At 32.5% G+C, this 14796-nt stretch overlaps 1 protein-coding gene and 1 long non-coding RNA gene across 6 annotated transcripts in view; one reads left to right on the top strand and one right to left on the bottom strand.

Moving 5' to 3' along the window:
* LOC148598734 (putative thioesterase PNKD) overlaps positions 1-14796 on the bottom strand; it is a 31193-nt gene that overhangs the window by 11196 nt on the left and 5201 nt on the right. For all 5 annotated transcript variants that reach the window (XR_015918408.1, XR_015918407.1, XR_015918406.1 and 2 more), the window contains exons 2-4: positions 2893-3071; positions 2164-2264; positions 1698-1756 (exon numbers count right to left, since the gene is read on the bottom strand). Coding sequence is in view for 2 of the 5 variants with exons in the window: in XM_088560771.1 (XP_088416897.1) it covers positions 1698-1756; positions 2164-2264; positions 2893-2926 (194 nt within the window). In the remaining 3 variants the exon portion in view is untranslated. The remainder of the gene's footprint in view (positions 1-1697; positions 1757-2163; positions 2265-2892; positions 3072-14796) is intronic.
* Positions 9715-12157, top strand: LOC148598735 (uncharacterized). The gene is made up of 2 exons (XR_015918470.1): positions 9715-9865; positions 11927-12157. It is a non-coding gene; the product is annotated as an uncharacterized LOC148598735 (long non-coding RNA).

The following is a 14796-nucleotide window of genomic DNA, read 5'->3' as shown; positions in this document are numbered from 1 at the left end:
CCTGAAGAATCAAAAACCCAAAAAGTATAGCCATGTGTATGATATATTATCTGTTTGAGACAACATGACTCACAACCATGAGAAAAACATTATCTGCTAATGACAACATGACCCACATGCATGTGCAATATAATACCTGCTTGGGGCAATATATACTAATAAAAATGCAATAACTATATAATATTGATAGTTCGGGGCTATTTAAAAGAAATTTTACAGGTTTATTAACAGAAAAAAGAACAATTCACTGTCACTAGGGGATTTAATCCTTGGTGTGGGGCCAAAAAATGTACCTTTTGTTCTGTTGACCTTTCTTATAAGCCAATTAGATTTAATCTTTCATTATTCAAAGGGAAAAACACAGAAAGTAGAAAGGAGTGTTGTTAGCTCCTACACACAGTGACTGAATGGAACATTTGTTAGGCGTTATTTCAATAAGAATGTTTGCAAAAAAATCCTCATTATTCAATGTCAATTTTTGATTCAAGTCTAATTTCAGATTTGATCCTTTCTCAAAAGGTTATTTAGTTTATAATCATTACAATGAGGGATTGCAGACCAAATAACTTCAATAGAGTCATAGTACCAAATTAGTATACAAAATGTTGCCTAAGGAGACCAATTACAATCAGTTCCAAACTTACATATATATTTTTTAATTTCATACCCTTTTAGATCATATGGATGTTGCTTATCGGTGTTCTCCCCTTGTGTATTGGTTGTCTCTCGCTTGTGGTATCAGTCTTATATTACATATTCTTGATTGGTTGTATGTCAAAACATTGAGGCTAAAAATATTATGTGCTCTCTTTTTGCCTCTCCTGTTTTTGTTACTTCACAAATGATTAACATTTTTCATCAAAAGTACAAGGTAAATATCCAGCTATGACCAGGCCTTTCATTAAGAGGTGGTACACTCCTAAGCAAATGAAAGGTACCTCCAGAATTTTTAAATAACATATATTTTTATAAAAGAAAATGATGAAAAGTACCTTCTACGAAACCAAAGGTACCTGCATTGTAAAAATTTAATGAAACCCTGTATGACACAAAAAAACTTGTTTTTGAGGAAAAACAGTATTTTCATGAAAAATATACCTAAGTTTGTGCCTTTTTTTTCTAAAGTGGACCAATTTTTTTTGACATTTTCTTAATGGATAAATATGGTCAAAAGTTGGATTGATATTCTTTGTCTATGTTTTGTTTAAACGAAAATTGATGAAAACCTTATAGAAACCTATGGGGCAAAGAATACAAGACTGAGACATTATTTATTGGTGGTCTCCCCTTGTTTCCAATTACAGTGAAACCTGTTTTATCTAAGTTACTGGAAAATAAACAAGAAATTTGTGAGCAACAGCTCACTAGTGATATCCTCACTTTCAATAACAATGTAAGGAAAATAAACAAAGTCCTCTGTAAACAGAAAGTTGTTAATTTTTTTCAGAAATTGAATTCTATAAGGCATACCTATAGGAAGAATTTGTTAAAATTTCAAGCCCATGTGATGATTAGTTGCTGAGAAAACTGTAACAGATACAAAATTGTTATGGACACATGGAAACAAAGACAAGGGTAAAACAGTATACCCCTCTCTTTTGGACCAGGCAATATTATGTCAGCTTATTACAACAAATACTTCAAATGAAAATGTTATTCTCAGAACAAATGTCAATATAGAGCATAAAGAAACCTACCAGTGTTTGTGTTTGACTAAAAGAGCATCAGGTGTAAGATCAGCTTGCTTCAGAAATGCCTATTAAAGGTTGAGTTAAAATTCATATTAAACAAACTGCAAAATGACTATGTCAATTTGCTTCAAAATTCCACTAACAAGTACAGCTATAGTAAATTTGTCCGTGCATCTTTGTTTGATGAGTAACCAGATCTTTTTAAAGGAAAACAATCAGTGTAATCCTATACATAACATATTAACAGCTGTCAACAAAGTATCAAATTAATGGATCATTATCATACTGGGACAAATACTCTGAAAATCTTTAAATTAGTAGGTATTTGTCACTCTAATTTACCACAGGAACTTTATTTCATAATTGTTTTGTTTCATTATGTTAAGGCAAATTTATAGCACGATAACCAATGGTGTATTATTCAACTGCTGTTTGTTGGTTAGTTACTACATCAGAATTAACTTATAATTACATGTACTGGGTCACCAGAATCAATTATAACTGTTGTCTGTCCATCAGTAATCAAATAAGCTAAGTTGTCCAATGACATTGGCAGAGGTGTTATTTTCAGATCTGAAAAATCAAACGAAGATTTTGTCAACATAGATTTATTTTTCTTTCACTACTCACAGCAAACATTTTTGCGATCAAAATTTTAAAATCCTTCGATTACTCCTTAAAACAAATAAGTATTACTTAATAGATCAAGCTAGCTTGTGTATATAACTAAAGTAGCTCACATTATTTTTCCTGGTTATTATTTCTTTGACATATTCACCAATTTCATTCTCACTATAGAGAATATTTATACAGCAATCAGAAAGTCAATCATACTGCCAATATTGTCACGAAAAATTGGGGTTACTATTATTCATTTTTTTTTTATCAAACTTACTTCAACCCATTATTTTGACTAGCCATAGTAGAAAACATTTAGAAATTAACCTCAATGGATTGTTTCAAATTTTACTGATGTTTTGCTTGTTTAACCAAGTTCCATATATTTACACTTATTCATAAATAACCTATTTGTTTATATGTCATTAAGTGTCTCTAAGAGCCTAAGTAGTTTTTTTCACAACTTGTTCAAATATTAGAAACAATCCTATAAAAATACTTGATATGTTTCAGATATTTGTGTTTCAATCAATATAATGGCACATTATAACAACCATACAAAATGACATAGTCAGAACCTTACTATAAAACAGGTAACCAGTAACATGTATGTACATTGTACATGTACTTCAGCAATGAGAAGAATTAATTTTTGTTTGTATACAGGAATGACTCCCTCCTTCTCCAGACTTATCTCTGGCTTTATCCACATCTCTTCTGTGATAAATGTATCCAAGACAAGTCCTTGTATAAAACCAGTAACTAAAACATAAAAGAATTACTTAATAGGGAATAAAATGTACTTACAAATCATAAACATTTCTTTTTATTTTATGATGGTAAAATTTCTGATTTCTCATGTTTTGGGACAACCAATGCAAACAATTCACATGCTCTCACAGTTAAGCACTTTAATTCTACATTTCTGAGAAATTAAAAAATGTCCTATGAATTTTATGAAAAAGCACACATTTTTCTCACTCATACCGTCTTTTTTTTATCACCACACTCAATTCTTTAATTCTCATTTTCAATGGGATTTGATTGGTTAATTGAGGAAATTTAATGGAAGGAAGCCATAAGGAACTACCTTGTCAATATGCGAAGATGGAAAAATCCTCATTTTTCAATTGTAAATGTCTTAAAGAATAATCAAGGGAACCAAGATTATAGCAGTAATCAAAAGAATGCAATGCAGGGACCAAGACCATGCATGGAAAACATACATACACAACAAAGAACATAAAGTAACTAAAATAATACATTCAAAGTAACAAAAGCAAATGAGTAACTCGGACTCCACTAAAAACTTGGAAAATGGACCAGGTGCACCGGTAGGGTAAGCGTCCTCTGCTTTTCTAAAACACCTGCTAAGTTGCTCATAAAAATTCAAGTCCGGGGTAGAAAAACGAGGAAAGGAAAACTATGACCCGTTGAATACATCAGTTTTCATGGTGCAGATGGATACACCATAATGATCCACGAGTTCATGATGACGACCATAAAACTTCTGTAGTGATGACTTCAATCTTGTAGCAACATAAACTAGAAGCCTATTTGTTAGAGTTGTAGAGTGATATAAAAAGTCTGCGTAGTTTCGGCAAGCTCTGGCATAACGCATGAGTTGTGATATGAACACTCCATACGCAGGTGCTGAAGGGATGTTGCCACAGATGAAAGACAAAATGACAATTCTGAATGAAAAGTCATCAAGTTTGTTGTAAAGTTTGGTCAGTAGTTTTCCTTTACCATCGATTTCTAAGAGTAGGTCAAGATATGAGGCTGACCTTACAGTATCTGTAGTATCCTTTATTTCAAGTTCTTTGGGGGTAGATGCAATGTATCAAATCCCCGAAATTAGGATTGTTTAAAGATAATACGTCATCTATATAGTGAAAACTGTGATTAAAGGATCTAGCCAAACGATATTCTTTCTTTTGGATCAAATCAGCTATAATGTACATTGTAGACATAATATTTAAAATAGCATGGAATACATGGATCTATTCAAAAGATAGTTTAAAAGAAGATTTAAAAAAAAAATAAAGAAAATACATGTGAAGCTGCAAGAAAAATTTGTAATACCTTTAGGGTTCTAAGAAAATTCAGCAAAGAGACACCTTGCTACAACTTCCATACCCAAGTATGAGGAAGTGTCTGGACGTTTTGGAAAAGAGATAAATAGGTTCTCTCATCAGATCAAATTGAGTGAAGATCAAAGATCAGGTTTTCTTTCATGAATTCGAGAAATTCAAGTCTATTTCACCAGTGGAGCGTAACAGAAAAGACCAAGAGATAACCCAATTTCATCTGCAATGAGTATATTGACACAAACATATGGTGAAACTACAGATCACTGTGTTTGGTGTGGTACTATGATTTGTATTGTTGTATTGTATTGGTTAAAGAACAAGCTAAGACATTGAATTGTATTAAACTGCACTGCAGTGCTAATGACAATGCTGACACAATTTACAAAAGTACAGATGTATGACATGCGTGTATGGGAGTTTACAGTAAAGAATATCAGTTCAAGAATATATAATGAATCATTTTTGATTCTAAATATTTCACCCAATTTAAAAAAGACAGCCTCTTCCCTAGTTGACATCTTCTAGTACACAAAATATTTACAGTGGTTTTAGAAAAGCAATGACGGAATATCTTGAAACTTTCAGGATGAGTTAACTCCCCTGAAAATAAACCATGTGGTGTCCTTTTCGTCGCCATTCGTCGAAAGGTGTAGACGTAATAAATTCTTCTCTGTAGTTTCTACGCAACACAACAGTTTTTTTACGAGTTTGATAAAAATAACTTGTTTATTCATAAAAATTGATTATCAGAATTAATAATCCTCAACTTAGATTTATTTTATTTAATAATTTATTAGTTCAGAATTTCCCACGTGGTTTTCGTTCTACCCCCTTTTAACAAGGATTTTTTTAAGTAATAAACTACCATAAAAATTCTTGGCTGAATCTTGTAATATTGTTAAACATTAGCTTTCAAGAAAGCTGAAGTCGATTGATTAGGTTTCTCCGCTTAAGGTTCGTAAGAACCTTTTAACAAATACAAATACAAATATTTTATTGGCTCAAACTCAGATATAAGAAATAGTTAAGGTCCATTATACGGAAAGATATATCTATGACATTATCAATATACATATATATTGTTGAGACTATAACAGTAATATGGCAATTACACTGAAATATGAAATAATCATAATAAAGTTTTCCTTAGATCAAGGCATTTAGATATGAAGGAGGAAGACATTTTAAGAACAGGAAGAGAGTTGCTATTTAAAATTAGGTTTACTTTTATGGTTACATCTTTATTATTAAATTTTTTATATTAGTTGCAAATTTTATTTTAACATATACTTCTTTGTGTATTATATGCACTACAACTAAATAAAAAGTGTATTTCATCTTGAATGTTTTTATGAAATAAAAATGTGGTGTCGATTCGAATTTACCACAAATTCTCTCCAACTATAAACCAACATGTGTATCGAGAACTTCCTCAAGCATAGTATGGTTTAGATATGAAAACGTTGCACCAGTTTCATGTAAAATTATATCATTAATCAAAGGCTGACATGACTTTTGTTGTTTATTTTTATCAATTCTGAAGAGTGCCAAAATAAACTTATGTCTTAAGTTGATGTATAGTCATGAGATGTTCCCAACCTATTTAAGTAAATTCTATTCACACTGACATGCTGGTCAATATAGAAGGTCAGTAGCTACCTATGCACAGTAGGTGATTTAAACTGCATAAATAATTGACCACATTAAGTGAATCTCAGGTGTTAGTTTATTTTGGCCTTCTGCAAAATTGTAAAAAAATAACAGCAAAAGTAATATTACTTTTGGATATTATTTTACACAAAATTGACGTAGCTTTCCGGTATCAAGGGCTTGTTATGCCTTAAGAATTTTCAAGATGCACAGGTTGAGAGCTATATAGTCCGAGTGAATTTTTAGGTAAAATTGAGGCTATATTTGTGGAAAGGTTATGAAGAACCTTAATACCTATATTAGTAGAGCAAGTTAAAATAGGCAACCAAATCTGATGTTAAAATTTAGTATTATCCACATAACAGCAGAAGATTTGTGGATATTTTTTATTGCTATTTTTTTTTTGGTGAAAAATACTAAATAATTTTATTAACATATTAAACAAAATTTGTTTTGTGTAATAATCTCCCTCATGAGCCAGGGTAGGAAACTTACTGAAATTCTAGCCAGTTCTGAATACAATTTTTCAATATATTTACTATATGGCTATATAGATTTTTGCTTAAATTAGCCAGCCCTGCCAAAAAATAGCCAGTCTCGGGCTGGCGGGCAGGCTACTATTTCTAACTCTACGTGAGCTGTTTCAAAGGATAACGGGTATCGTATTCTTCCGTGTTTATCATGCCGCCCCTTCTCGGCAAGGGAGTGTCCCTGTAAAATATGCACTGGAAAGTGAGGAAAAGTCACCAGCAGAAGATGACATTGAAATGAAAGGATTTTCCCTGCATTTGCAAGCCATTTATTGATTACAGTGATGTATTGGATCCATTCAATGAGTTGGCTAAAATGTTCGAATTACCTTTTCATATGCAAATCAGGTATTTCACTAAAACATTATGGCGTCAAGTCCGATCTTTAATAAAAAGATTAATTTGCCAGGCTTGATATTTGACATCTGAAAACAGTTTATCAAGAGGCTTAAAGGAGTAGTAACAATTGTTTTCACCTTTGAAATTCACCTTTGTGTTTTGATGATTAAATAATAATGGGCCCATGGACAGGTTGGCACTCCTATTATTGTGTATTTGATGCTTCACCGCACACAGATGAAGAAATTGAATTAGGATGTCATGTATTGAGAGAAAAATAAGAAGCTATTCATGTGTTTCCATACAATATGTGAAATACAAGAAACTTGCATTTAATTAAATATTAAATAGGAGTTAAACTTAATTTCACATACTGAGCAAAACTGTTCTCAAAAATACAAAATAGATCGTTGTTGTCTATTGTTTGTGACTTCAGTTCCGATTCCCAAAAGTTTTGTCTCCAGACATAAAATGTAGAAGCTCAATGTTTAAGTGTATACCCCGTACCCTCTTACTGGAACAAAGAAAAGGTTGGGTTGGGGGGAGTGGTATACACCGAAGAATATGGTAGGAACAGAGCAAACCTGACATAATGTTTAAATGATTGAAATAATTTACAATTCTTCAGAACTTAATACTGTGAATGTTTTAGTGCATTGTGATTTATTCTTAATTATTGTTTATCTTTAAACTGTCGTTCTACAATCCCTGAACCACATCAAGATGGTCAAGGAAGATAGATCAACATGGAAGTCTAACTACTTCATAAAATTGCTGTAAGTATATGGGATCACTAGTGGGAAAGATCTGAATATAGGGCTTTTCTTCCTGGTGGAAGTCGGAAGAAGAAAAAAACTAATCTAAAATTTCCTGTAATGTTAGATGCATTGCAATGATGATATAAATCGGTTTGATGGACTAATTATAGATGTTGAATCATCGTATTTAGTGCCATGTGATCAACCATGGATCAACCGACTGAGCAAAACGGTCAAATTTTAAAGTTTCAAAGTAATGGGATGACAGAGGGTAAAAGGACTTCTATCTTAAATGTACCGTTGTTTGTTTGTACTGAATTTGTTCTGTTCATCTAACAGCTGGTCACTTGTTGTCACTCGAGGGGACATGGAAACGCCAGGCGTCCATCCGTCTGCATTTTCCACTCTTTTTTATGCTTTTAACAAATAAGTTTGTTTTTGTTATGTGGCCTTATTATGAAGAGTTACAGATTAAGTTCGACTTTGGTTATGGTTGAATGATTTTTACGGAAATTACTGCCCTTGGACTTTTTTTGAATTTACAGTTTTCCGCACTTTTTTGTAATGCTATCACCAATTGATTTTAAGTTTTGTATGCAGTCTTACTATGAGAAGTTGCAGATTAAGTTTGACTTTGGTTATGGTTGAATGATTTTTACGGAAGTTACGGCCCTTGGACTCAGAAAATTTCGGTGAATTTAAAAGTTTTCCTCACTTTTTTTCGCAGGGGACATTTGAACGCTGTTCTTTTATTAAAATTATTACCTGCCGTTGTTACAGTAGGGTAAAACATGAAGGTCGGAATACCCAATTTTTTTTAACATTCATAAACAAATTGATAAGCCTCAATGCTCTAGTTAAGAGAATGTCTTCATTTTACAGAAAGGTTAAGCATTTCATTTGACTTTCTCAACAGAAATCCCCTTATTACCTTAGTTTTACTGCCACGGTTGACAGAAGATATTTTTTAGAACCCTGTCAGTGTGACTTTAGTTCTTGAAAGAAAATGTTATGTACAAATATGTCAATACTTGTGTATGTTTCCTATGCAATGAGGAAGATTTTTGGTATTGATGGCTGAACCGTGATTCTGTCATAGTTCATGTCATGTGATTTGCCGTGGATCAACCAACTGAGCATATGTGCCCATATCCTTTAGGAGAATAGGATAGGGTAGCTTAGAATCTCTACATTTGAATGACTGACACAACTTAATACACGTAGTTGTACTTGCTCCTGCTTTTTCTTTGCATCTGATGCAAGATTTTAAAGTCTGAATTGGCAAGAATTGTTTTTAATCTGCAGTTCCCACTTGATTACCTGCTGGACTTTGTGCGGGCGGTGTTGCCATAGATGTCACAGCGCTACGAGTTCGAGTCCCGCGGAGGGAACAACCAAAAATTTGCATAGCAAATTTGACAGTTCTAACATCGTTTGGAATTTTTCTTGTATGTATATATATATATATATATATATATATATATATATATATATGTATATATATATATATATATATATATATATATATACAAGAACAACTGTACCGTAAACTGGCTTTTGAGGCCAGCTTATCTACGGTTATCCGCAAACTAGAGTAAGCTGGCCTCCGATGGAAACCAGTTTATCTTAGGATGTTATATTGGGATAATGAGTAATGTTTGACTATCGTATACGAGTGAAAAGCGCTGTGTTTATAGATTACAGAAAGATTTTATTTTCAAAAATGCATTAAAAAAAAAGAAATTTATCGCAATTTAAAGACACCTCCCCCCCCCCCCCCGCAAAAGTATATATCTCTCATATCCGGTTTGCGGTCAAATTGGGTATAAGCTGGATCCTATCTTAAAATCAAGTTTTCATCTAGAAATTTGCTTTATATGTTACATTTTATTGCACGCATCAACGTATGATACTTTAATCTATATATTTTTAGCATCATATACTAGATATATGCCTCAATTTTAATGTTGTAAGAGATATATATTTGTTTTGCTCCCTAAACATCGATTTTTAAAATATATGTTAACATCCGGTGTCATCTACGTCACAGAAAAATGGTGGAACAGAAAACGAAGCGGTGACCTAGATTCTAATATTAGTTTGTAGGATTTACAAGTGGATTTACATCCAAACATGAAGGAAAGCAATTCTTCCGAGCTTAGATTTACATTAATAACAGTTAATAGGTTGATACACGTATAAATTTATAAGAATCGGTGAACAATGTATGCAGGGAGGAGGGGATTGTAGATATTCCAAACATTTTTTTTTATTTTGTGATTTTTGTGGTAACAAATTACCAGTAATATCCAAGAATTTCTCTGAAACCTCTTTCGGGATCCACCTATTCAAAATATTCTGATATTAGTATGGCTTCAACAAAGAGCACCACAATTAGTAGGCACATACATGTATACATGTTATTCACTACAGTTTAAAGAATATGAATACTTATAAAATAACTGTCATGCATGCATGTTTATACAGCTATAAGTATTATTTACTGAGAGTAAAACATTTATTTTACATAAACAGTTTTGTAGTATTGAGATATACTGATGCTTAAGATTATCCATTATTGGACTTGTTTACTATATCTTTTAATGACAATATGAAATATACAGACAACACGAAAAGTTAATATCTAATATGTAACAAGAAATGATACATTAAGTGTGGATGTATAAGAAAACCACCAGTTATATTTGTAATGCAAAAAAACCCAGATTTTCAGAGAGTAGACCTCATTTACTTCCACATACATGTATGCACTGTATGGCATGATAAAATAAACAGAAGAAAAAAGACATGAGATAAAGTATAAAATCATCATTTGTTTTCACTATCTGGCTTGATTTGACTGAATCAAACATTTGTTCTGATTTGCCAAGACTCCTTCATGTATTGCATTGTTCTTTTTGAAAGCTGTTATTGAAACAAAAAAAAAGATATTATTTTAATTGGAGCAGCAACTTGTTCCTTTAAAGATTACTTTTTGTGGTACAATGTATATACATTGCAGAAGTACATACATGTACATGTAATGTGGTGATGAATAACATGTTTTCCATAGGTAATCCTCCTTTAAAACTATATTTCTGATATCTGATAATATTTCTTCTGTCTACACGTATTTGTATACCCACTACCCAAAAGCAACACTGAATACAACTAGGATATAATTTTAACAGGGTTCAACAAACAAACTTTCTAATTTGTCTAGTTTTCCATTTTTCTTATTTTGTACATCGTCTCATTCCACCTTTTCACTAGGTGTATGTTGTGTTGATCTAAATATTCTAAAAATAGTTCACTAATTTACAATGTGTAACTGTGAGAGGTTATATTTAGATACAAGATACAAAACAAATCCTAGTTAGTTAATACATAAAAAGAAGTTAAATGTACCTGTACATGTTTATAAACAAGACTCTCAGAACATTAAAACAGATATAAACATCAACCCCTAGTAGACAGAGTCAAGGGGGAATGAGGCTGTTGAACTTGGGCATTTTTCAGCAAAACTTAGTCTCATCCATTGTCTGCAATTCCTTTTCAACAACTTGCAGGATTGTTATGAAACTTAATAGGATGTTGGATTACCCAACTGTGATATCCATGTTGTCAAGAATTTATGTTTAAAGTAAATTTACAGTTATATTCTGTTATTGTGCTGTCAACAAAAACAATAGTATTGATTGCATTTTGGAGTTGGGTATTTTAGAGATGGCATCAAAATAGTGTCAAAAGTGCTTCATTTTCCCTCCATAAAAATTATGTTGAATATGAATCCTGGGTCCTCATACAGGATTCCATAGGTGCAGGGGTATTAGTCACATTAGGGTCAATGTCTAGTTATATTCTGTCATCAATCATTTTGCAATTTTGAAAAATCAGAAAAATTAAAACATTTATTAAAAATTCCTTCAAACATCTTATTGTGGCATCAGTACATGACATTCCTACTACTTATGCTTTAAAGTAAAATGTGCCTTATATTTATTCCTCTAGCACTGAAAATGTGCTCAGTAAAGTGCAAAAAACATTTCCAGAGGTATTGAAACAATCATAATTAACAATTCATTATATCATTTTGAAGAAAATACAAATCTGTTGTTTGGTTAAATTATTCTCATCATGATATTCCAATGACAAATAAATGTATATGTATACAGCACTTGCATGTTTGAAATAATATCTATTATTCCATTTCTGTATAACAGAATCTTTTTGTTTTTCTTTTCCAGATTCAGTCATATTTCCTACAAAGACTTCTTGGATTAGTTGTGGTTTATTTTGTGCAAATATAGACAGAAAAGAGCATGAGGCTGAATTAATTTGATATTGTTTCAAATTAGCAGAAGTGTGTTTCATGCATGACCGTTTTATTGTGAGAAAGAATTTTATACACAAATCTATTGTTTATACTACAAATTTTGATGTCTTATAGAGAGTAATAAATATATATGCACACTTGATTGTACGTGTTGAGCTGTATATTTATGTTAAATTACCAGGGGCTGGGATGTGGCGGGCGTGCATCCCCTAAAATTTGCAAAGCATGGGTTGTCATGGGTAGATTTAGGTGGTTTTAGGTTGAAACTTTAACTTCTGGCTAATTTTACCACAAATAATATCTACACTGCACCCACTCTAGAAGAATATTACAAAAAATTAACCTCAAAACATTTTTCGCATAGCTCCGCTCGGTGAAATTGTAACTTTGCGCCAACCCCCCCCCCCCACCCCCCCAATCGAAAATCCTGGATCCACCCCTGGTTACATTATGTTGATACAAACTATGGTACTATGCTAAAGTGTACATGTGCTGCTTATGGTAGTTATTTCAAGATTGACAGATTGAGAGATTGTGAGAAACATGTCATTTAAAATAAACAAGAGGAATAACAATGCTAATTTAAACCAAAGAAGTTCAATTAAAAACACTTTGTTTCTATAGATAGGGCACAAAATGAAGTACAGTCTTACACAAAGTAACACTGTTTACCTCCAAAAAGCTGTTTCCCATAGGAAAGCTTCTCACCTAGTCAAAAAATGAATATCCAGTTATACCTCACTAGACTATCTATTTTTTTTCTTTGTAAGAATCAATCAGTAGATTAAAAATCAATGGTATGAAATAAGCCACTTCTTTGACAGTGTGAATTTACTGCTTGTTTTCGTACCAATAAGATCAAGGAATAAAGACAAAACTGTCTATGTTATTTTGATAAATTCAGTTAAATGAACAAATCTTGCCCCCCCCTCTTACCTAAAGCTCTGGATCCGCCACTATTGACTGAAAGTACACGTGTAAATTGTTCAGTTTTGTTTTGTTTTTGGCATCCATGTTTTGGATTCTTCGAGTTTTATCTGATTCTTACAAATACTTGTCAAAGTACGTATAAATTTTTACTCCCAAAAGCCTTCCATTGTGTTATTTACTATATCTTAGTTCCCTAAGATTACCCATTTAGAGGATTGGGTAGTTTTGATAAAAGTCAAATTCATGTATAACAATTATACTGCACTACACGAACAACGTTATTGCTTAGTCCTTCAAACACAACAAATTTTAATTTCCTAGGCTTTTCAATCTTAAAAATTAAACGACTCAAGCTCCAGGAGAAAGAAACATTCAAGACGTTGGTTACTTCCATATCAGGCGCGTAGCTGAGAAGACGAGGATGTAATTTAGTAGTGGAAGCGATCATGTAAGAGAGTTTCTATGTTGTTTCTTGATTTTTGATGAACATTACACTGTTCCAGAAGCCTTATTGTAATAAGTCTATCGTGGTACAAAAAGTCTGTGTAGTTACAGCAAGCTCTTGCATTACGTATGCGCTGTGGTATGAAAGCATGTGCTGAAGGGATCAACAATTGAAAACAATACAAAATACAACATATCAGTGGGGAGGATAATTTTTTCAATTTAGTTTTATCCTCGATCATCACTGTCACTGCTGTTATTAAAAAAATTAAAACAAAACATTTTCCACAAAATTATCTCACAGCATAAATTTTGACTAACTTTTATAGGTGTAAAACGCTCAAACACCGAAAGCTTCACGGTGCTTCGCTCCATGCCCACTCCCCACTTGCAATTTGGGCCTTTAGCGGTCCCGTATACCTCCTGACGAATTTGAGCGTCGACTCCAAAGAAAGTCTAGCTACGCCCCTGCATATACAAAAGTATTAAAATAACGAGGAAAAAGGTACACGTAGCCACTAGTAAAATAAAAGCGTCATAACTTATCTGAATTAGGAAAGGAGGGAAACCCTTCACAATATGGTCGCTTATCACATCTTCAAGACAGGCAAGGGCGGTGGACATGGCAAAAGACGACAGGGAGAGAAGTGGAAGGAGACTAAAATGTATATTAAAATAATTGTGAGCCGGAAAGCAAATGTTGAATGAAATCATAGTTGTCAAAAAGCTTCAAATAAAGTGCTAATAAATGACCTATATACCCCATTGTTACTGCTTTAGACAGTTGTCTCAGAAAAAAAAATAATCCCCATACCTTATGAAAACTCGCAATCGAAGGACTTTATGAGCAAGACATTATTTCAGTCCATACAGATGCCGAAATTTTGTTTAAAACGAGCTGAAACATCTGTAGAATTAATGTAATAAAATTTCGTCAGTAGTCTAAAATATGACACTTTTCAAATTATATTGCCTACTGTTATTTTTTTTAAACATTTCCCGAAAATTAATCCTCCAGAAAATCACAAATAGTATTTCCTAGAAATTGAATATGTATTAACTAAATGTTTCGATGCGAAGCACTCATATTCAAAACCAATAAAGTGCAAATAGGGGCGCCTCCAGGATTTTAGATTAGTGGGCGCGCATTTAAAAATTTTTAGGTTAATTTTTTTTGATGTTCATTGTTATTCGTTTTACGTTTTTTCGTCTTTTATGAATAGTTTCAATTCATTTATTTTGGAGCCGTTTACAGCTTCCTTTATGGTATGGATTTTCCCATCATTGAAGACTGCGTGGTGTCCTGTAGAAGTTTAATGGATGACTTTCAAATTGGCAATTATACCACAACTCGTATTTTTATATGTTTCATTTTTTTCTTTTCCCATTCACGTGGTGCACACTTAA

This window comes from Perna viridis, chromosome 14 (genome assembly GCF_037379345.1).
Source record: "Perna viridis isolate PV_CMFRI_1.1 ecotype Kerala chromosome 14, ASM3737934v1, whole genome shotgun sequence".
NCBI classification, from domain to species: domain Eukaryota; kingdom Metazoa; phylum Mollusca; class Bivalvia; order Mytilida; family Mytilidae; genus Perna; species Perna viridis.
This window is presented reverse-complemented; position numbering and strand designations above follow the sequence as displayed.